Below are 23,344 nucleotides of genomic sequence, written 5' to 3'. Positions count from 1 at the left end.
CTATCACCTACTTCCACCACAGCATGGACTGACAACATCCTTGGGAGAACGTCAGCTCGCGCCAGGTCTAGACCCAAGGGGCAGAGACTAGAACATAGTCCATTCTGGAGGAAGCTTAGAATCTTGGACTGAAATATGAATAATCTCTGACCCCCCGGTTCATATGACACCAAGAATCCACCAAGCGAAAGTGATTTAATAGTCAAACAATGTTATTACTTCCCTGATAGATCATGATACACCTTTCATGAGCTTATCTAGTGTCTCATTACGGATGTCTCCCCCCAACACCACGTCCCCAGTAGCAAAACATGACAGTTTTGACAGGGTCCTAGCCAAGAAAGTATGTTGACTACGATTTGGGGCATAAAGGAAGGCAAAAGTAAGCTCATGACTCACCATGGTGCCAGAAAGAAAGATAAACTGACCCTTCCCATTACATTTTATTTTGGACATCTTAAAATCCAAGGATTTAGCTAATAAGATCCCCACGCCGCATGAGTGGGAATTGCCTGGGGTCATGTACCACACTAATAAAAAGTAGGGTGTTTGAATATGCATTTTCCTTCCCCAGCCTTGTGTGTCTCTTGCAGGACAACAACAGAGTGCCTCCAGGCACGCAAGTAGTTGGGGATCCTCTACCACTCCACAGTATCCGCAGGCCTTGTGCATTAAAAGTTAAGAAACAGAGTTCAGACATTGCTGACCTGCTTTAGGAATAAGATATGTCATGCTGCAGAAAGCAAGCAAAGGCTGAAACATGCTTATCTAGAGAAAAGAATTAGCAAGGCTGCTTGAAGCGAAAAAAGCAACTGCAAAACCAATTGGTGTATCTTCTTCTGTGACTCAACAAATCCAACCCCAACCCTCCCTTAACATTCATGAGCAATTCATTTTTTATGAATATGACTGTTCTCTGTTATTGAATGGTTATAGGATCTGGAGGCAACGAACACTCTTCATCTCTTTCTTCAGAGACTCTACGTGGCAAGAAAGGGTTTGCCTTCAGTTATGCTAGCATGCTAATATGTGTGATTTGTTTTTGGAGTGTTTTGACTTTTTTCCCCATCCTCATTTCTTGTGACATATGTATGACACTGACTTTTTTGATGCAACACCTAGAAATGTGGTTACCTTTAAAGTAAAGCTGGTCCTAAAAATGTAATGTACTTTATTTAAAACAAATACACTTTTGTTTTTAGCATTAGAATATAGGGAAAATAAAATAGTTTTAAGTTTGTTGTACATTAATTGTTAAAACTGTGACTCATTGTTAACCCATTAAACCCACCAGCCATGTATGGTGGCTTAGTGTGGGCTTGATAAGAAAAATATTTTTGTAAGTACCTTGTCAGGACACTATGTGTGGCTGATAAGTTTTATTTGGCATATGGGTCACATGTTTTCGGGACTGTATTATATTTATCCTTTGAATATTTTGAAGTTTTCTGCATATTCAGTCTCTTAATTTCTATTGCTTTGAAAATTAAACAAAACCAAATTAATATAATTCTATTATTCTTTTATGTCAAAAGACACAAAGGGCCCAGTCCAGCTAAAGGTATTCCTGAATGAAGCTGCAATCTATACACTCCTATATGGGAGTAAGTCTCATTGAACTCAAGTGAGCCTTACTTCTGAATAAACATGTATAAGATAGCATGGTGTCCCATATTGAAGCCAACTGAACAAATTATTTGTGTAGGTTAAGTTTCACTGCTGTTATGATTTAGTTGGAATAAGGGGGAAATGCATGTGAAACATTTTCAGACTAGATATTTGACTGCATTACATTTCCCCTCTTTTCTGTTGCATCAGGAAAAGTTTTTTCTGTCTTTTTCACACAGTTCGTTTAAACTACATTTGTGTATGACTTGTCACACAGAGTTATAAAAGCATTTTTGATCATTCTGTTATAGCATAAATAGTTTTGGTTTTGATAACAGTTATATATGAAAACCAATTATTAAAAATTGTTCTATAATTCTTATTGTGCTTACTTCACTTCCAGAGAAAACTAGACATTCTGTGAGAGTCAAATATCCATGCTTAAGTATACCTCACTGGATCTTCTCATTCAAATCCATGTAGGATCAGGTGGTTAGGATTTTATTTTATTTTTTAAAAAGGGGGGGTGGAATAATGGAGACCAAATCATATTTAATGATTTACATTCAATAAAATATCCTAAAAGGTGGATAAAAAGGAGCTAAAAACAAAATGATACTACATATATCACAAGTGAAACTGAGCAGTGTACAAAATTAAAAATTAAGAGTCAGAGTCCAAGAAGCTTTATATGTTTTTAAAGAGGTGTTTAAAAGTAATTACTGTTTCTATCTCATGAGTAAGCCGAAGGAGGGCATTCCAGATGGTAGGTGTTATCACTGACAAAGCCCGCTTCTGTGTTGTCATCAAGTGATAATCCTCTGGTCATGGAATGGCCAGCAAGATCTCACTGGAGGATCTTTAAAGATCAGCTTGATCTGTACCAGGGGAGGTGATCTGCTAGGTATCCTGGTCTCAAAATGATTTGGCCCTTAAATGTCAATAACAAAACCTTGAACTTTGCTCAGTAGGTAATAGGCAAAAAGTACAGAACTTCCAACACTAAGCACCCTATTGCAACTGGTGTGATGTGTTGCACTGGTGTTTTACTAAGTACCCTAGCAACTGCATTTTGCATGAGCTGCAGCTTCTAAACCAGACACAAGGGTAGCTCCACATGCAGTGCACAACAGTAGTCTATAAATGAGGTTACCAGTGTATGGATCACTGTGGAAAGGCTATCCCTGCCATATGGTCATAGTTAGTTCACCAACCAATGTTGGTATTGGGCACTCTGAACCATTGAAGTTGTGTCTCTAGTGATCTCGGAGCACCCTCAAAAAAATCAACTGCTGTTTCAGATGAAGCGCAGTCCCATCCAGATCTGGCACACATCCCAATATCTGGACCTGCAAACTGCCCATCCACAGGGTCTTCATCTTGTCAGGATTCAGTTGCAGTTTATTAGTCCTCATCCAGCCCATGATTGGTTTAGCATATGTGCAACTTCTCCTGACTCAGGTATTATAGAGAAACCGAGCTGGGTGTTATCAGCATACTGATGACACCTTGCCCCAAATCTCCTAATGACCTCATTCAGTAGCTTCATATTGATATCAAATAGCATTGGGGACAAAATTGTGCTCTATGGCATTTTCCAGATCAACTGTTAGAGGGCTGAGATAGCCACACAGTTCTACTTTCTGGAATTGACTCTGTCAGTAGGAGTAAAACTGCTATAAAACAATGCCTCTTAAGTCACAGAGATGGTCCAGAAGGATACCATGGTCGACAGTATCCAAAGCCATTAAGAGATCCAGGAGGATCAATAGCCTAACACTCTGCCAATCCCTCTCCTGAAGAAGGCTATCTAATGGGGCAACAGGACTTTCTCATAAGTAAAAAATGAGAGAATAAACAATCTTATTATGGTATTATGTTCACAATTAAGGGCCACTGTTTTTTAATTAGTTTAGCATACATGTTTAAACCTCCTGAAAATGAAAGTAAATTACATGGAGTGATATTATAATAAATACACGTGCCATGAATCAGATTGATTTTACTGAAAAATATATTTCTATTTATTTGGAGTAATTCAAATGGCTTTGTCTCTTGGATTTCGAAAGGACTCTATTAGTGTAAACAGTGACTAAATGACTATAGTACAAAATAGTTAATCCAGATAGTATACTAATTTAGGGAGAAATTATTCTAGCCCTTAAGTGTATGCTAGTGGCACCGATGTGCATGTCAATGGCGGGCAGTCATCTATATAATGAACTCTTAAGAAGATGCAGTGCTTTGGTTAGTGCCGTATATACTTCCTCTATACACATTGCTATGGAGCTAACAGCAGTGCTACAGCCCCATGACGATTTTGACACTTTTGTGTGTAACTATTTGTAATTCTATTTAATCAAAAGAAGTCAGTTATATGATGTAGCATATACTGCAACACATAGAACTCTTCCTCCCAATGTTCAAATGCATACCTGTGCTGGTATAGACCTCAAGAATGCTAACAACTTTGCTTTTAGCATATCACCATACTCATCACTTCACCAGATACTTTTTTTCATAGTTTACTAGCGCCTGTTTTGTTTGTCATGCTCTAACAATGATTTTACTCAGTTACATTGTTCATCATGAACTATATGAAATGTGTTTAGAATATGTGGACCAGCTGCACAGAAGCACATTCCTTTTCTGCAGAGAAGCAACGCTTGGGTAGAAAGTTTCTCTCTCTGGTTCAAATGGTCTTATCATTTTGTACTCTATCATAGCCTGAAGTGCTGCATTGTTTAAGAAATTAACAACGTGTCTGAAACTCTGTAAGATATACTGTGTATTTCAGAACTTCTATAAACTGACTTTAAAGAATATTTCAACATAGGGTGGTGGGGAGGGTATTAATTTTCAAGTGATTCCATCTTACCTTTGTGGTGTGATTGCACCAGGATATCAAATCATGTGGAGTCCAAACTGCATAGGTAACCATACCTGTATATCAACTCTTAGGTTTTTGGCTTTAACCTCAAAAGTGGAATATATAATTTTGGGAAGAAATGACCCAATTTGTACCTTACTGTTTTGGCATGGAAGCCAGTTAACTTCATCATAGTCATGTATCACATCAGAGAAAGAATACCTGTAAAGAGGAACACTGTTTTTTGGGGAAATTTTGTGGTTTCTTTCTCACAATATTGTTCCTCCCAGGGAGTGAGTCACCTACATATCAGGTTGTGCTGTTAGTTTCCAAACTGCAGACATATAAGACTATGAACAGTCACACATTACATTGAGGCCAAATAGGGTCACTCACTGAATTGTCTACTTCAGAAGCAAGCAAAATAATGTATGAGCTGATGACTCACATATCTCAGACACAAGACCCTTTCATGTAGTACACACTCAGAATGTGTGAAGGGGCTATAGTTGCTTCCAAGGTCACTGATGCTCCAAAATGAACCTGGGTTTGTTGGAAACAGAATGCAAATGTGCTAAAGGTCCTGACCCAGAGTCATTTTGGGGGTTACTTCATGATGAGAAATCATATTGATGCACATTTCATGTTCAGTTCTCCCTTTATCTTTTACCAAGTCTAAAACTGATAGAAAAATACATTAAAAACACAATATTCTCTCTTGCTAGGACATTTTGATTGAACTATACAGTGGAGATATGAAATATTTTTGGTATATTGCTATGTGATGATTTAAAAATCATCATATAGCAAGATATCAAAAATATTTCATATCTCCACTGTATAGTCCAAATACCATCACTTAGTGAAGACACTAGTAATGAGCTTTTCCCTTGAAATCTGAATTTGGTGAATTACCTTAAGGATATGCATGCAATCAATTTTGCATATTTCAAAAGGTCACTACCACATTATAGAAAGACCAGATTCTCTCTCATTTCTAATTGTTTGGTTCTTGCAAATATTAATTTCTTCTCCATGGGCCAGGAAAAAAACTCTGAAGATGATACGATATCAGCTATTTATATCAGGTGTTAATTAAGAGTTGTATCCAATGTTAGTCCTACTCAGAGAAAATCCATTGAAAATAATAGACATTACTTACTTGGGTCCATTAATTTCAGTGGGTCTTCTGTGAGTATAACATAGCTGGATACCACCCTAAATAAACAAAAATAATTATTCCTTTAATACCTCTGGTGAAAAGAGCCTACCTATAATAGGTTTCCTCTCTAGTTTAATGCTCCCACCATGTAAAAAACTGGCCTGCAAGTGGTAAATCATAAATTTGAGGTAAGGATATTGTAAGTATGGGAAATCTGTGCCCTCAAGATATTGCTGAACTCCAATTTCCTATAATAGGTTTCCTCTCTAGTTTAATGTTCCCACCATGTAAAAAACTGGCTTGCATGTGGTAAATCATAAATTTGAGGTAAGGATATTGTAAGTATGGGAAATCTGTGCCCTCAAGATATTGCTGAACTCCAATTTCCATCATTCCTGATCGCTGGTCATGCTATCTAGGACTGATAAGAGTTTGAATCCAACCACATCTGGAGGGCCACCATCATCCCTGCTGTAAACATTTATCTCTGATTTGCTAGACTGGTTTATTTCATGCAGATGATAGGCTTACTTTTTATTTGTGTGATCATTACATAAAGACATCTCCCACACTTCTAGGTACAATCCAGAATTTTACCACCTCATTCAATGTAAGATGTAATATTCAAAGATATATATCTCATAGAATAAATATAATGTTGTTTCACGCAGGAAAAATAATTCTGGTGAGCGCCCAAAGCATCCACTAATATTCAGTAAGGTTTTACTAGGTACTTCTGAACGGCAAACAAAACATTGCATGCACATGTATGTGACTGTGTTGCAATGGAATTTTCTGTTGAGAAAAGCAACCATGAGACTGTTATTTTGAGTGGAGAAGTGCAGAAAGGAAGTGGCTTAATCCTTTCTCTTCTAGATATTTTCCTGCTCCAAGCCATTGTATGTCACTGCAACCAGAACCCAAATGCATGCTTGCAAGACTAACCATGCATCTGGAATCCTGTGTGTGAAGCAATGGGGGGGGGGAATTGGAACAAAAATGTAGTCCACAGGAAAAGGGTCAACAATTTCTTTACTTAAGACCAAAGCCTTCTGAATATGTTTTTCTTAAAATGGCCATTACATGCGATATGTAGTTTGCTCCCAAAGGCCTGTTCTTTCTTACAATACAGGTTAAGTTGCTATGGAGAACCAAAATGATCAGTGGGATGGAACAACTCCCCTAAGAGGAAAGGTTACAACATTTGGGGATTTTTAGTTCAGAGAAAAAGCAAGTAAGAGATGATATGATAGAAGTGCTTCTGTATACCAGTTGCTGGAAACCATAGTAGGGGAGAGTGCTCTTGTGCTCATGTCCTGCTTGTGTCTTTCCATGGGCATCTGGTTGGTCACTGTGAGAACAGGATGCTAGACTAGATGGGCCATTGGCCTGATCCAGCAGGCTCTTCTTATGTTTTTATGGTCCATCTGGTAGTTTAAGCATGGTGTGTGTTTCTAAAGTGGCCAGCCATGGCTTTGGATGTACACATGTAGGATATGAAGATACAGGTCTCAAAAAATGTTGGGTATTAATTCTTTTAATCCTGCTCATGCTCCCAATCTTTAATTCTGTTAAGTCCTTGTGAAAATATTGCTCTAAAAGCTTTTGTTTATTTGGGAGTATCTTAATAGCTTATTTAAGGAGTCATCCAGTTTTGAAAAAAACCTTAATCATATGACTTGTTTAGTTTAACCATGACGGGCAGGCCTATACCCACCTACCTGGGTGTAAGCCTAATTAATCCTGGTGGAATTTAGTTCTGAGTAGACATGTATAGGATTGCACTGTTAATCACCTGCAAAAATATGGCATATGAATAAACATTAGCAGCTGTATCCAGTGCTGCAAAGCCCCTGGTGCAATCCTCTCTTGTCCCCTCCAGTCCCCTGTGTACCCTCAAAATCAGCTCCAAATGCTAGGGGGACCCTTCACTGCAGATTGGGGGGCATGTAGGGAGTAGAGGAAAGGAAAGTCCTGTTACACAAGTGGAACTTGTTACATGGGGCATTGTATCCTGGCTCCTGCCCTAAGACACAATAAGCCTCATTGGGAAGTGGAGTGGAAGCCGGGGGGGGCGGAGAATGCTGGTTACACAGGAGAACCTGGCGCTGGCTACATCGATGGGAACAGATGCACCCTCCCTGGAGAAGCACATGTCTGCAAGTATACCATTCCGCTCAGGGGAGAGACTCTCACAAGTAAGTGTGCCCCGCCTCAATATTAAAAGCTTGATGGGTGTGACAGCTTGTAAAAACATATTTGTTGGTTCTGTCTATTTGTTGGTTCTGATCAAGTTGTTGAATTCTTGTATTGTGTTCCCTGTATCCAGTGGCTGCTGCTGTACTTGTAATGTTGTTCGCATGAATAAAGCTTTCTCTCTTACTTTCAAGTAAGAGTCTCTGTCATTGTGCCTTGAGACGAGAGCTAGGACACATTGGATACAACCCTGGGTCTAGAGGAAAAAGAGTACTTTCTAGATGATACCCTCCATGTGTCTCATCAGGTGTCATCTTAGAAGAGCCATTCCCACTCCTTTATGAGAGCAGAAGTATTACTTCTTCTAAAATGGCAACTGAGTAATTATTAAACAAATGGTTGCAGCTATCCTTTATTTCACAGTGTGTCTGTGTTGACAATGTGTCTATGTCAGGAGTTCAGCGCCGAGGTCTTGAGGTTCAGGACTAGCAAACAAATTGGTAGATCACTCAGATACTTAAAATATCTCGGCTGTAAATACTTTCTGTCTCTTCTGCTTTTTTCAGTCCTTCACAAGCAACCGAGAGAAGTATGCCTTTGTTTGCTCGAACTTGGAAGGATTGCTGCCAGGTAGGCAAAAATATTTAAAGAATTGAGCAATATTTGCATTCTCAACAGCAGCAGCTATTGAGAGAATGACTGGTTCAACACATTTTCAAGTTAACATTTACACTGATCAGGGCCAAAACAGAGGTCCAACTGTGGCTACACAGGAGCTTATGGTGGCAGTTGATCATACAAAAACAATCAAGCACCCCTTAATATACTGATGGTTGTCTGCCATCTTCAAACAAAGGCAAGAAAGCCAACCTGAAAACAAATTAAAATTAAAGTAGGTCTTTCTAAATCAGATTATGTTCCTCTGCAAATTGAAACATTTACAGCAATAACTGAGGGCCCTTTTGCTATATAAGGCAGTTAGTTCGAATTCCATTGGGATGATTGGGCTGTTGATGTGAATGTAGTGACATAATAATATATTTAGGACATTAACATTGGTTCCTCCACCCCACCCCCCATCCATTCCAGTATAAGCAAAATAAGAATCATGACTGTGCCATGATTAAGAATATGCCTCTTAATGATTTGAAAGGGAAAACAGCAATTATTGTTACCACTTGTAGAACCAAAGCACAATCTGTGAGGAAGATCTGCTGTCCAAATCTGATTAAAATGTACAAGACCTGCCCAAGAACACACCTGCATCCAAGTCATTCCAAAGGGGATGATCTTAGTGGATAGTAGCCATGAAAGGCCACATTAAAATTGACTCTAATATCTTACATTCATGTTTGCTCAAGCAAATAAGGCGATACATGTTGAGATTCATGGTTTCACCTTGACTGCAGCTTCAAATAGAACATTGGGTTGTATCTAATCCTGTGCAAGTGGAGTTCCACGTGTGTAACAAGACTTCTATTTCCTCTCCTCCCCCGTGTGCTCCTAAAATCTGCTCCAGAGGGTCCCCCACCCCTCCAGAGTTGATTTTAAGGGTGTGCAAGGCACTGGAGGGGACAGGAGAGGAAGAGGAAGTTCTGCTGTGCAAGTGGACCTGCAGTGTTGGATACAATCCATTGCCCATTATAAAGTGTGGTTTTAGTATGTTAATCTAATAACCTATAAAGATCACATAGGGTCAAATTGGAAGAGAGAATTTTACCTACTGCAACAATTCCTAGTGCAAGGGTGGGGAACCTCAGGCAGGGGCCGAATGTGGCCCCCAGACCTCTGTATCTGGCCCTCCAGACTCTCCTGGGACCACATCCCCTCTTCCAATGCCACCCTCTTCACTTGCCCTGCTTTGCATCCCTTCTTGAGTGTTTTTGCCTGGCTGGAATGGGTCCTTTGATGATGCTTTTGGCTTGTCTGGAGTGGGATTCTCTGCCCAATTTCGCCTCTGTCCCTCCCCACCCACTGCTGACATGTAGCATTTGGAAGATTGCCCAGAAAGGAATGTGACCCTTGACTTGAAATGACATGTTATATGCTAGCATGTGTAATAGTGCCCCAGCACCATTTCGTGTGATCTCTTGTAGTTGTTGTTTAAAAAGCTGCTTTGTGAAGAGTCGTAGTGGTGATGGTGAATTTCTCTCCTCTTCAATTGCCATTTATTGGCTCCCCAACCCCATCCCTGGCTGGGTTCAGAATATGTATTTGCAAAGGCAAACACACATTTGAAATCCCATTGTGGGGAGCCAGAGCCACCTCTGAATGATATGGGCCTACGCAAGAACAGGCAAGGCAAGGTTTATCCCTGCCCTAATACTGTTCTGCTCTAAATCTGACTGGAAGTAACCTCACTTTTTTTTTTAGAAAGGTGTCAGGCATTGTTACATCCATTAGCATACAACATCTCTTTATACTCTAATATACAGTTTGTGAGTGCTTGCTAAACAGCACCATGTAGGAAGCTACATAAAATCCTTTTACATTAAAACAAAGACAAAAACAGCTGTACTGAATGGACCATTTGTGCCTCACATTGTAGGCCTGATTATGCTGGTGTTGGGGAAATGTAGGGAGTTTTCATTACTAGCCATTCTGCCTGTGACCATATCACTCCCATAATGGAGTATGGAGTAGTCTCTGCCATCTTCAAGGTTCCTCATGGCAGACTGCAGTGAGCCCTCTGGTAGAGTGGAAATTCAAAGGAATGGAAGTGTCATTATTTGTGGCCAGCCAGTGACTCCAGTGACATATGCAGAGTCCCCAGGGGATGGGGAAGGCCTGTCTCTCGTTTCATGCTGCATTTCATGCTGCAAGAATCTTGCTGCTTCTGAGAGTCTGAAAGCCTGGCTTGAAGGGAAAGGCTGCCCACCACCCCTTTCCCCTATATTCTCTTGAGCACACAGGGTAATTTACAAAATGACACTGTGATGATCAGCAGTTGGAAGCAGTGAAGAATTGACTGAGCTAACTGTGTGAGATGAGTAGATGGATTTTACATTGTCAGTTCATCTTCTAAATTACATTTCATTTTAGTACTCTACCCAAATATAACCATATGTGGATTTAGTCCTACTGAGTGAAAGAAGCTGGAAAAGTTTGTCTTTTGTTTCTTTGAACTCAGAAGGTAGGATTACAGCTGGACAGGAGAAAATATGTAAATCCATTCACTCTGAAGTTAAAAAAAATGTGGTAGGTTAGATGGTGAAAGGATGCAAAAAGGAGGTGCATTCTTCAGAAGAGCACAAGAGCTACATCTAATGAGTAAGGTTGCATGCAGGTGTAGACTAGAGCCAGGTCCCATTGGGAATGGAATGATTTACAGTCTGTCAGCATCTGCAGACAGACAGGAAGTCAATGGATTATATATAGCTGTTCGTTCCAACTTTGGCTGATATTTCATTAAACAGAAGGGACCAGTTAGCCACTACTACAACCAACCAAGATTTCACTCTTAGTTTTCTATATATTTATTTCAAGGGTTAAAAAAAAGTTTATAAAATTTGAACCGTAGTGACGACAAGCCTTTCTTCAAATTGAATCTTTGCTTTTTATACCACAGAAAGATTTTTATGTCCCAACAAAATATATCTATTTTCACTGTTTGAGTAGTTTATTAAAAATCTTGGGAGAGGGGAGGGCTGAAATTTTAAAAAGGGCCAAAGAGACAGCATGTTAGATATGGACTAGGAGACCCAAGCTCAAAAGCCTCAGTCGTGTCACTGTTGCACAGCTTAGCATCACAGGGTTGCTGCTAAGGTTATAAAATGCTACCAAGGGAAAAGTGGAATGCAAACAGAACAAATAAATAACAGTACAATAACAGTTTCCATTGGGAAAGACCTCTGCCTGAGAGCCTGGAGATCCAGGTTTCTGCCAGCCAGAGTAGACAATCCTGGGCTTCTATGTTCTGCTGGTGGCTACCGATGGAGCACAGGTGTTCACTGTGGGTTTTTTTTTCTTAACTGGTCATGTTTCTGACATGAAGAGCTTCCCTCACAGAAGCTGCTCTTTCCTTTCTTTGCCTTCCAAATGTTGTTTTCTACTGCTGTCATAGATTTTCATTGGTTTTCCAGAAAAGTTAACCTACTTTCCTCAAGTATAGTGGTGCATGCTGTCCCACCACCAGTGCTGTAGTAAGACTCAACTGCCAGTCTAGTTGGGTTCAATACATGAAATGGTGATGGGGAGGGGTATCAACTTCCTTGCCTCAGGCAGCAAAATGTCCTGGCTGGATCTGATCCTGGTTTCCATGGCTAGCACCAGGCAAGAGGGGCCCCTCAGGCACCAACACTCTCCCATGCTGTCACATCAGTGCATTAGTGAGCTATGTGTGTACACCTTCACATGCACTGATGTGGCAACATGGGAGGTGGGCTGGCTGGGCCTACTGAAACCCATACCAGCTGTATCAGGGTGTGCGTGTTGTCTGGAAGAGTGGAGGTCCTGGTGTCAGGCCGTATACTGTGATCTGTGGCCTAGGGTAAGTGGTTAACATGTGCTGCAAATCACACCCTATAACCTGAAGCCAGTGTGGATCGGGAAGTGAGAGCTCCATCCTCCCAGGAGCCCTTCTGAGCCCCAGAAGCCCTTGGGCCTGTGTCCTACCTTGCTGTCTGCTGGTGCTGTGCCTGCTGCTCTCAAATCATCTAATGTTTTAAAGGTTATAGCCAGCATATTGAACTGAGTCCAGAAACAGTCAGAAATTGGAACAGGAAAGAAATTACATGATCTCCAGCATAGTAGCTCTGGTCACAACTTTCACTGTGGTATTCAGTACCAGCCAAAGTAGTAAAGTCCATTGAGAGGTCCAGCAGAACCAACATGAACATGTTCTCCCTATCAAGTTCCCACCATAGATCACTCATCCACTCCCAAACCAGGCAGAAAAAGAGACTGAAGAGGCTCTAGATAATCAGGTTCATCCAGAAAACTCTGGAGCTGGTGCTTGAATACCTTGAGTGGCAAATTACAGACTTGCAATTGTTCAACACAATGGGGTATCACAAGTACTTTTTCAGTAAAGGTCTCACCACATCCTCCAGAATGGTTAGTACAATGCTCTTAAGGAAGCATTTCCAGGACACTTAGCCTCTGGCTGCTGCTTTAACTACCCAAGAAGGGAAAACATCAAGTGAACAGGAGGTCAACCTCACATCTCCAAGGATTCATAGGAACATAGGAATCTGCCTTATACTGAGTCAGACCGTTGGTCCATCTAGCTCAGTATTTACACTGATTGGCAGCAAATCTCTAGGATTTCAGGCAGGAGTCTCTCCCAGACCTACCTGGAGATGCTAGGGATTGAACCAGAGACCTCCTGCATGCAAGGCAGATACTCTGCCACTGAGCTATGGCCCTTCCCCACATTAAGAATTCTGTCCACATCTTTAGGCTTCACAAACTAAACATTATCCACAGCTATAATTATGTACCACTGATGATACTAATGAATAGCAGAATCATGGTTCAGAAACAGATATAAGTGATTTAATAGTCAAAGTGTCTCACAATCTGGTCACAGGAGGCTGTTGATGGATTATCCTCTCCACATTGAAGGGCAGAGTACTGCAGGCCTTGCATCAGCTCTGCTGGAAAATTCTGAGAGGATGCAATGCTGGTTGAATAATATGGTTTATTTGCTACCATCACTGCATTTGAGTAGGCCCTAACCTGTATTCTGTTGGGCTAAATTCTTTTCCTCCACTTTTGCACTAGATGCCTTCCTTGCTGTTTCACTGTCCCAAGGAAACCAAGGAGCTGATTGGGCTCTTACAAGCAGGGAAGGGCTTTCAGGTGCAATCATGTGTCCCCTAACGTGGGGCTTTTCTCCATTCCAGACTTTGGTTGGGGGCACTGATAGTACTACCAGTAAAGGAGACAGGAATCATGTATCACATGCTTACTTAAAAAAAAAAAGTACTCTGCCTCTAATGTTGGGTGCTATATTAATAAACTATTGTGCTGCTGCTGAAGTCCTTGATGTTTGAAAAGGGGTGGACAGAACTTAGGCTTGTGGGGTGTACTTTGTTTTTTAGTGGAAACCTGAGATCCACTCACCACAGCCAGGTGCAAAATGATATTCATTATTTAAAATTAAAGAATTTGTAGTCCAGAAATTTGTTCTGAGTGCCAAAACTGAACTGAGCTCACAGTCCTTCCACACAAAAATCTACTCCACATACCAACCCCCAGCTTTCTGAATTTCAGAAGTATAATTTAGAGGGGTGATTCTTTTTTGTTGTTACCAGTTGGGACTCATACTCATATATGCTTGCTGATCACCCAGAGATCTACCACTATATCCCAATCTACCTTCTGCCCACCCCTCAGATAGATAGCAATGTTGGTTAGTTTTGCAGCTACCATATTAGAGTGAAGAATATGCCTCAAAAGTCTTGCTCAGTTCTAATACCAGTGCTAAAGTATGAAATCCAGTACTATTGATTTTTTTGACCCTTTTCATCAGGCAATGTAACTATTATTTTTAACCTGTTGGAACTGGTTTGTAATCACCTTATGCATTCAAAGGTTTGGCGTGGAGCCTCCTGGATTAATCAAACTGGAGAAAGAGATTGAACAAGAAGAAACACTTTCAGCCCCTCTTCCATCCCCTTCACCCTCCCCATCAAAGTCGCCTGGCAAAAAGAGCACAGGAAAACTCCTGGATGATGCGGTAAGTGTGCCTTGGCAGACCTCAAGGGATCTTTTTTTGACATGGAAACACATCTTTTACAATAGATAATGGGCAGTCTCTATCCTGAACACTCCTGATCTCATCTGATCTCAGAAGCTAAGCAGGGTCAAGCCTGGTTAGTACTTGGATGGGAGACTACCTGGGAATACCGGGTGCCATAGGCTTAGAGGAAGGCAATGGTAAGCCGCCTCTGAATACCTCTTACCATTAAAACCCTATGAATATATCCAAAAAAGTTTCATAGGGTCTCCATAAGTCATAATTGACTTGAAGGCATATAATAACAACGTATTGCTGCACTGGATAAAAGAAGGATAGCCATTAACTATCCTCAGTTTGAAGTAATATCCACTCTCCAAAAAGTCAGTTGATAGTGCTTGTTAGGAAATGGGATATAGATAACTAGTTTGGAAGGATCATGGTGCCAACTTAGGCTGCAATCCAATACACACTTACCTGGGAGTAAGTCCCATTGAACCCGATGGACCTTACTTCTGAGTAGACTTGTATTGGATAGCATTGTTGGTGTCTGAATGGCAGCACACTTTTTGACCTAGGCTTCTTCAAAGTAAGTGCCAATACTTAGTATTCCTTGCTTCAATTCTTCACCGAGGAAATTCAAATTCTATGTGCAACATAATGTTATTCAGAAAAGTAGCATTTGTACAATTTTGCATAGTGCTGGTAGACAGCTGTATTTTTTTCAGATTTGTAGTTTTGTGCAAGAAAATGAGTGAGTGAAGGGAACTGGTGAAAATGGTAAAGAAAAAAAATAAAGCAAGTGACAATGAAGAGCCAATTGATCAGGGAAATAATATGGGATGAGGGATAGGGAACATGACTGTAAGCCTTTTGATAATAGCTTGAAGCAGACAGATGCAGTACCCTGTGAACACTGAAATGTCTGGAAGATGCTGCACACAGTGGGTGGTATTCCATGCTAGTCCTTCTCAGAGCAGACCCATTGAAGTTTAAAGAGTCTACTCTGAGTAGAACTTAGCCGAATACAACCTAGTGGTTTGCCTCTAACTGTTATACTTAAAACAGACTCTCTGAAATCAATGGACTTAACTTAGCTATGTGACTAACTTATTGCAGCCCATAGCCGGGAAATGAACAGGCAAGACAAAATGAAGTGTGGTTAAATCAAGGGCCACATTCATTGAAATAAAGCCAATTAAGTGCTTAATTGTATAACAAATGATCTGCAGAGAGAAGTGCGGGACCAAACTCTTACCCAATCAGGCAAGGACACCCTGCTGTGGAAAAGGAGGTGGTTCAAGCCCAGTCCCAGTCCCTGGGCCCCATCTCCGCAGGGTGGTTAGGGAGGCCTTCCTGCCCCATCCCACCCCACCACTCTGAGTGGGTGTTACAAGTTAGCCCCAAAGGTGAGCCTTATCCTGCCAACAGTCCTCACAACCTGAAAGGCAAGCCTCAAATCCCACCTATCACCTTAAAAGGTGCCTAAGAGTGCTCACCAATCTCTACCATGTGAAATTCCCACACATATCCACCACAGAAGAGGACAAGCTTCAGCTTAGTCCCTCTTCCCCCACCTGTGGCAAATAATTTCACACAGACACAGGGCCCTCTGCAGATCCATCAGAAACAGATCATTACCCAAGTCAGACATATGGACACCGTCTGGTTGGTAAAGATCAGCCCTTCCACAATTCACCTCCGGATGATGTATTACCTCACCCTGCCAATCAGCTAGAGTGAGCCGGACCTCCCTATTTACCTTCTTACGAGCTGTGTTCAGGCTCCTGGAGTCAATTCCTGCCCTCCAAATCCTCCTGGGGAGGATATCGGACCAAACAATCATGGTCCCAGGCTACCTTCTACATATGGTCTCAAAGCCCAGGCAAGCCTGAATAATAAGGGCTTTCCGCTGCAACATTCCCAGATTGTTGTCTCCCAAATGAATAACTAAAACCTATGGAGGGTGCTGCACCAATGAAGCATCAAAGAGCGTTGGTAGGAGGCATTCCCACAGCATGCCACGTCTACCCAGCCACTGGACCGAAGTGCAATGGCTGAGCCCCAACTGGGTTCCGTGCCTGGTGTGCGATGCCCTCCTCTTGACCCAGAACACCATGCTGTGGCCACAAATGAGTACCTTGACTCTTTCCAGCACCCTCCAACCTGTCAAAACAGAAACAACGATTAACAATACGCTCATTAGTGCCACAGTCAATGTGGTCCCTTGATTGGCCTAACATAAGCCCGGAAAGCACCCAATCGCCAGCGGCCCACTGCCTGAATCGCTGTGCTCCCAAATACCAATGTAGCTGCCATGGAAGCCACACTAATCCTGAAAGAGCGCGTACCAAACAGCCCAGGATGCAGACCCAAACATGACAAGGCCCGCCTGGTGATGGACCAAAACTTGAACTTAGTCAAATGCTGACATCCTGGTGACAAAATAGGAAGCCTCCAAAATAGGAAATACCCTTAAGTCCCCAAAATGAACCTAAGGCCCGGATTGGACACAATCCATCAACAGGGGAAAAGGACAAGGTAATCATGGCTCCACATCCCCTCTGGTTGGTCTTTGACTTGCACAGCCAAATCCGTACACTGCTGCCATCCACCATCACATCACCTACCTCCAAAGCCTGACCAGACATGTCATTTCTAGAAAAAGCAAGCAACTCTCCCATGCAAAAAGCCCTTGAAAATGCTATAACTGCGGACTTCCGGGAAGGGTGACTTAGCCTGTGCCTGCTTTTGAGACGGGCTCCTGCCTCAAAAGAAGCTTATTCAGATATATCAGTCAGTTTTTTTTTTTTTTTGACTGATTAAACTTCTCCCGGGTAGGGAGAAACGAAGAGATTAACCTCAAAGCCTATTTTTGTTGGGACGACCAGATCTCATTAATTTATGGGACGAGGTCCAGCCGACGAAGGTGGGACGGATTTTCAACAACAAGCTCTATCTGATAAAGCGAACGTTCATCTTATCTTCTAAGAGAGAACGCACTAACAGGCAAGCACCCTTCTTTCTATATTTTTCTTTTACTTGACTTAAATTGTTGCTGTTTAAAAGAGATTTGCCAGATTGATCGGTTTTTGACATCTCACTGGGGAGCCATAACTTCTCTCTGCTACTCACTAATTAATAGCTTATCTCTGTTTTTGTTGCAAAAAGCTGTCCTGGATTTGCATTCTAAAGATATACACAGAAGAGGGATTTCTATTCCAGATTTTTATTTTGAAGAATATTATATTGTCTGAGACTACTCTCTTTTTGGTCTATTTTATTTTGACGAATCTGTTTCCTGACGACCGCCATTAATTGTTTCGATCCTGGGAACTGCATTTTGTTTACTTAAGCATGGAGAGATAAGGCTGTCTGCTCTGTTTATACTGTGATGTCACCAAGTTTGGAGTATTAACCCAATTGTTGCTGAAATAAGAAGTGGTTTTCCTATATTTTTCTTTTAAAATGGCAATTAAGAAAGTGGCTGAGAATCTGGAAATAACTATGTTTCAGAAAATAATGGATGAGATTGAGATAACGAAACAAAACCTGCGACAGGGTTGTAAGGAGCTGAAAATTGAATTGAGTAAAATGAAGCAGGAGATTAAAGATATAGGGGTCCCTGTGAGAGAGGTGACCCTGGAAGGGGTCCCTGTGAGAGAGGAGACCCCGGAGATTGGAACAAACGTGGAACAGGAAAAAGATTTGGAGTCTATGGACTTTAGAAACAAAATCTATTGTTTGGAGACACAGGAGATTAAAGACATAGGGGTCCTTGTGAGAGAGGAGACCCTGGAGACTGGAACAGGGGTCCCTGTGAGAGAGGAGACCCTGGAGACTGGAACAGGGGTCCCTGTGAGAGAGGAGACCCTGGAGACTGGAACAGGGGTCCCTGTGAGAGAGGAGATCCCGGAGATTGGAACAAACGTGGAACAGGAACAAGATTTGGAGTCTATGGACTTTAGAAATAAAATCTATTGTTTGGAACTCAATGTTATCTCTGAAGAAATTAATGAAGATTCTAGAGATAAAGTTATCAATGGCATGGATAATCTTCTGGACTGGAATGATGTGATGGAGCCCAATATAGAGAAAATCTATGGAATTAACTGCAGCCATGTGACAATGGAAAAACTTTCAAGAGATGACCCAGTGTATTTTGAAAAAAAGAACAGAGATATGATTTTACAGCAGTATTTCAGCAACCTATTCAGAATGGATGGCAAGAAAATATTTGGGATAGAGGTAATTCCCATCAGACTCTTACTATATGACTATGGCTTTGACAGCAAGATTATTATGGAATACTGATAATGGAAGATTGGATACTGAAATTACTGGACTTAACAAGACTACTGAAGATGGAAGATGGAAAATGGAACTAATAGGGATAATAGAACAATGGCTACTGAAATTACTGAACCTAACAGATTCTGATGTGATGGATTAATTGAAATGTTTATTTTGACTATGGTTATGACAATAAGATTATCATAATTAGTAATGAGATGGATTAATCGATATGCTTATCTGGGGAAAAAAATTGATAGATATATTTCTTAAAGAATTGAAACCTCTCTTTGACTTTTTGTGGAAAGAATAAAGTAATGTTTATGAGATTTGATGATTAAGTAAGATAACTACTGGAGGAAAGTGATTTTATAATATGACTTAAGAGACAGGATTGTTATATATTATAGACTTATAACTGATTTGATCTTTGACAAATGGGAAGTCAATATTTTACTCTTTATTTTTTATTTTTGTTTTTTTTTTTCTTTTTTTCTTTTTGTTTAACTATTTTTGATTTTGTTTTTTGTCTTTGAATGTTTTATGATTTCGTCTTGTATGTTTTATGAAAATCTGAATAAAAATTATTGAAAAAAAAAAAAAAAAGAAAATGCTATAACTGCAACTGCATGAAATAAAACTGCCTCGTAGCTGGAACTATATAGAGATATCCAAAGCCCATGAAACCCCAACAAAATCTCTGGTGAGATAGGGCAACGAGTGTCTGGTGCAGGAAGATGTGCCCTAGTCCACACTTTGAGCATCTTCCTTATCCTAAAATCACTGGACGAGTCAGGGACAACCCTAACATTGGCCAGAAATCCAATCCCCACTAACTTGCCCCTAATGGTCTTCACCGAAAGCCCCTGCTGGTGAAGAACCACCAAAATTCCACCAACCAATCCACTGGGATAGACCAGAGGAAAGAATACCCCCTCCTCAAACAAAACCTGTCAAATTCCCTACCTGCTCTTAAATAGGAGATTTGTGTGCTGGTGGCAAGGAACAACAGTATGGCCTTCTCAGCTTCAAACTGCCAAGATCCCACAATGCCACCGGCATCAGCTCTGGTTGAGACCTGGCCAAAGGGACCAACTCCAGAAAATGGGACATCTGATGGTGAGAGAGGGCATCAGCCATGCCGTTGTCCAGACAAGGAACATGACGAGCAAGAAAAAGAATATTAAATTTAAGGCACTGCATTACAAAATCATGTACCAAAACCATCACTCTAGCATTCCTAGAAGTAAGAGAGTTGATAATGTGCACCATGGCCTGGTTATCGCACCAAAAATGCACCATGGTTAGCCAAATTAGCTGCCCACAGATATACCGCAACCAATATGGGAAAAAACTCCAAAAAAGTCAGATCCCTAGTGATGCCAGCCTCAGCCCAGGCCACGGGCCAAGCCTCTGCACACCAGCTATCCTGAAAGATAACCCCAAAACCTAAAGCCCCAGAGGCATCAGAGTGAACTTGCAACTCCGCCTCCAATAACAAATCCACATGCCAAAAAGAAACCCCATTAAACTGATCTAAAAATTGTGACCAAACTAGCGAATCATTCCTCATGTCTCTGGTAATTCTAACCCAATGATGAGGCCTGCTGAGGCCTTTCATCAGGTCACAAATCCTGCGCAGAAACGCTCTGCCAGGTGCTATGACGCTGCATGCAAAATTTAAATGCCCTACCACTTCCTGAAGCTCCCTGAGGGTCACCTTCCTAGCATCCCTCATGCTATCAACTCTGCATTTCAACTCCCCTAATTTGACTACCAGTAAACGGCAAGCCTGTGCTACTAAGTCAACTCAATACCCAAAAAGGTGAGCACAGGCGAAGGGCCCTTGGTTTTTCCCCTGGCCAAAGGCACCCCAACTCCTCTTCCAGTTGCCCAAATGCAGCCATAAGCTGACTACACTACTGTGAGCCAGCAGGACCAGCAAAAAGGAAAACCATCCAGGTAATGCCCTACTGCATTAGAGCCAGCTCGCCTACTGAGAGCCCACTCAAGGAATGTACTAAAGTGTTCAAAAGCTAAACATGAAATAGAACATCCCATGGGTAAAGCTCGATCTACATAAAACAAACCCTTAAATGAAAACCCCAACAGATCAAAGTCCAAAGGGTAGACGGGCAGGAGGTGAAAAGCCGACTTGATATCACACTTATCCATGACAGCCCCTGGGCTGAAACGCTGAACCATAACTGCGCTGTCAGAGGAAGTGTAAAGTACTGAACACGAATGCTCAGGAATAGCATCATTCACTGACTGCCCCCTAGGGTAAGACAGGTGATGAATGAGGCGATATTGTTCAGGATATTTCTTAGGAACGATGCCCAAAGGAGATGCCCTTAAAGTGGGCATAGGAGGGTAATCAAATGGACCCAAGACCCATCCCTCAGCTACCTCCTTATCTATTTTCTCCTGCACCACTGTCTCCATTCCAACTACCAACTTCAGAATCCCTGACCTATATGTAGGGCCTATGTTCCCAAACAACTGGAATCCTAAACCAAAATGAAAACCTTACTCCAAGTAAATTGCATCCGCCTGCTTAGGATATTGATGGAGCAAATGGAAAAGCCACTGAATATTAATTGGGGTGGGACCCCTTACCTGAAGGCTGCCCTCCAGATCCGGGCTTTCTCCCCTTCTGAAAAGCCTTAAACTCCCGAGCTCTAGAGCAGCTGGTAAAAGGATGGGAGCCAGCGCAGATGGAACACTCATGTCTAACTTCACACAGATTCCTGTTGCAAAAGCTCTTAGCACTGAACTCCCAGCACAGCAGGCAGGGTTGAACCCCCTGGCCCGTGGACCCACAGGAAGGCGACACAGTGGCAGACTTACCCAGTAAATGCCCACTATCTGACCTATCCCCTTGAACAGGTCGAGCTACAGTCATGAACTGCAACCACAACTCCTGGTCCTTTTTGTCCCACTGTAGGTTCACATCCACTGCTGCTCTCATCCTAAAAGGTTCATCATAGGCCAGCCAGGCTGACCCCATGAATTCCATAGGCACCCTAAATATTATGTCTAGGTATTTCACCAAAGCTGCTGCCTGCATCGGCTGGCGCTGAACCCCCCGCATATCATAGAATCATAGAATAGTAGAGTTGGAAGGGGCCTATAAGGCCATCAAGTCCAACCCCCTGCTCAATGCAGGAATCCAAATCAAAGCATTCCCGACAGATGGCTGTCCAGATGCCTCTTGAATGCCTCCAGTGTCAGAGAGCCCACTACCTCTCTAGGTAATTGATTCCATTGTCGTATGGCTCTAACAGTTGGAGGTTTTTCCTGATGTCCAGTCGAAATCTGGCTTCCTGCAACTTGAGCCCATTATTCCGTGTCCTGCATTCTGGGACGATTGAGAAGAGATCCTGGCTCTCCTCTATGTGACAACCTTTCATGTACTTCAAAAGTGCTAATATATCTCCCCTCAGTCTTCTCCAAGCTAAACATGCCCAGTTCTTTCAGTCTTTCCTCATAAGACTTTGTTTCCAGTCCCCTGATCATCCTTGTTGCCTTCCTCTGAACCTGTTCCAGTTTGTCGGCATCCTTCTTGAAGTGTGGAGACCAGATCTGGACACAGTACTCAAGATGAGGCCTAACCAGTGCTGAATAGAGGGAAACTAAAACTTCACGCGATTTGGAAACTATTCTTCTGTTAATGCAGCCTAACATAGCATTTGCCTTTTTTGCAGCCACATTTATTTATTTATTCAACTTATTAGTCGCTTATCTGGCTGAATTGTCAGCCACTCTAAGCGACGTACAAAGCAGAACATGCAAACATCAAAACATTAAGAGACTAACAATAAAAACTAACAATAACAGAAAAGCTAAAAATACAGGAACAGCAAACCAAAAACATTCATCTTCCTGGTAAAGGACAGTCCCCAACCAAATGTCACTAAGAGCAGGGGGGGGCAAGGCAGGTGGAAATGCTTGCCCCTTGATGGTCCCAGCACAGTCTCATCCCTGCAGCAGCACGACTCAACCTGCAGCTCCTCCTGATAAAGCCCAGGCAGAGGGGTGGGGCAAGGCAGGTGGAAATGCTTGCCCCTTGATGGTCCCAGCACAGTCTCATCCCTGCAGCAGCAAGACTCAGCCTGCAGCTCTTCCTGATAAGGCCCAGGCAGAGGGGTGGGGCAAGGCAGGTGGAAATGCTTGCCCCTTGATGGTCCCAGCACAGTCTCATCCCTGCAGCAGCATGACTCAGCCTGCAGCTCCTCCTGATAAGGCCCAGGCAGAGGGGTAGGGCAAGGCAGGTGGAAATGCTTGCTCCTTGATGGTCCCAGCACAGTCTCATCCCTGCAGCAGCACGACTCAGCCTGCAGCTCCGCCTGATAAGGCCCAGGCAGAGGGGTGGGGCAAGGCAGGTGGAAATGCTTGCCCCTTGATGGTCCCAGCACAGTCTCATCCCTGCAGCAGCAAGACTCAGCCTGCAGCTCCTCCTGATAAGGCCCAGGCAGAGGGGTGGGGCAAGGCAGGTGGAAATGCTTGCCCCTTGATGGTCCCAGCACAGTCT

General features: G+C 42.2%; 1 protein-coding gene and 1 pseudogene across 2 annotated transcripts in view; both read left to right on the top strand.

Annotated features, from left to right (window-relative positions):
• GAS2 (growth arrest specific 2) overlaps window positions 1–23,344 on the top strand; it is a 208,598-nt gene that overhangs the window by 112,176 nt on the left and 73,078 nt on the right. For both annotated transcript variants that reach the window (XM_061610615.1, XM_061610616.1), the window contains exons 5-6: window positions 8,402–8,465; window positions 14,373–14,517. In XM_061610615.1, the coding sequence (XP_061466599.1) occupies window positions 8,402–8,465; window positions 14,373–14,517 (209 nt within the window). The remainder of the gene's footprint in view (window positions 1–8,401; window positions 8,466–14,372; window positions 14,518–23,344) is intronic.
• On the top strand, window positions 14,582–14,702 carry LOC133378563 (5S ribosomal RNA; annotated as a pseudogene).

This window comes from Rhineura floridana, chromosome 2, assembly GCF_030035675.1.
Source record: "Rhineura floridana isolate rRhiFlo1 chromosome 2, rRhiFlo1.hap2, whole genome shotgun sequence".
In the NCBI taxonomy this organism is placed as follows: Eukaryota; Metazoa; Chordata; class Lepidosauria; order Squamata; family Rhineuridae; genus Rhineura; species Rhineura floridana.
Note: the sequence above shows the minus strand (reverse complement) of the source record. Positions and strands in the feature narration are given on the sequence as shown.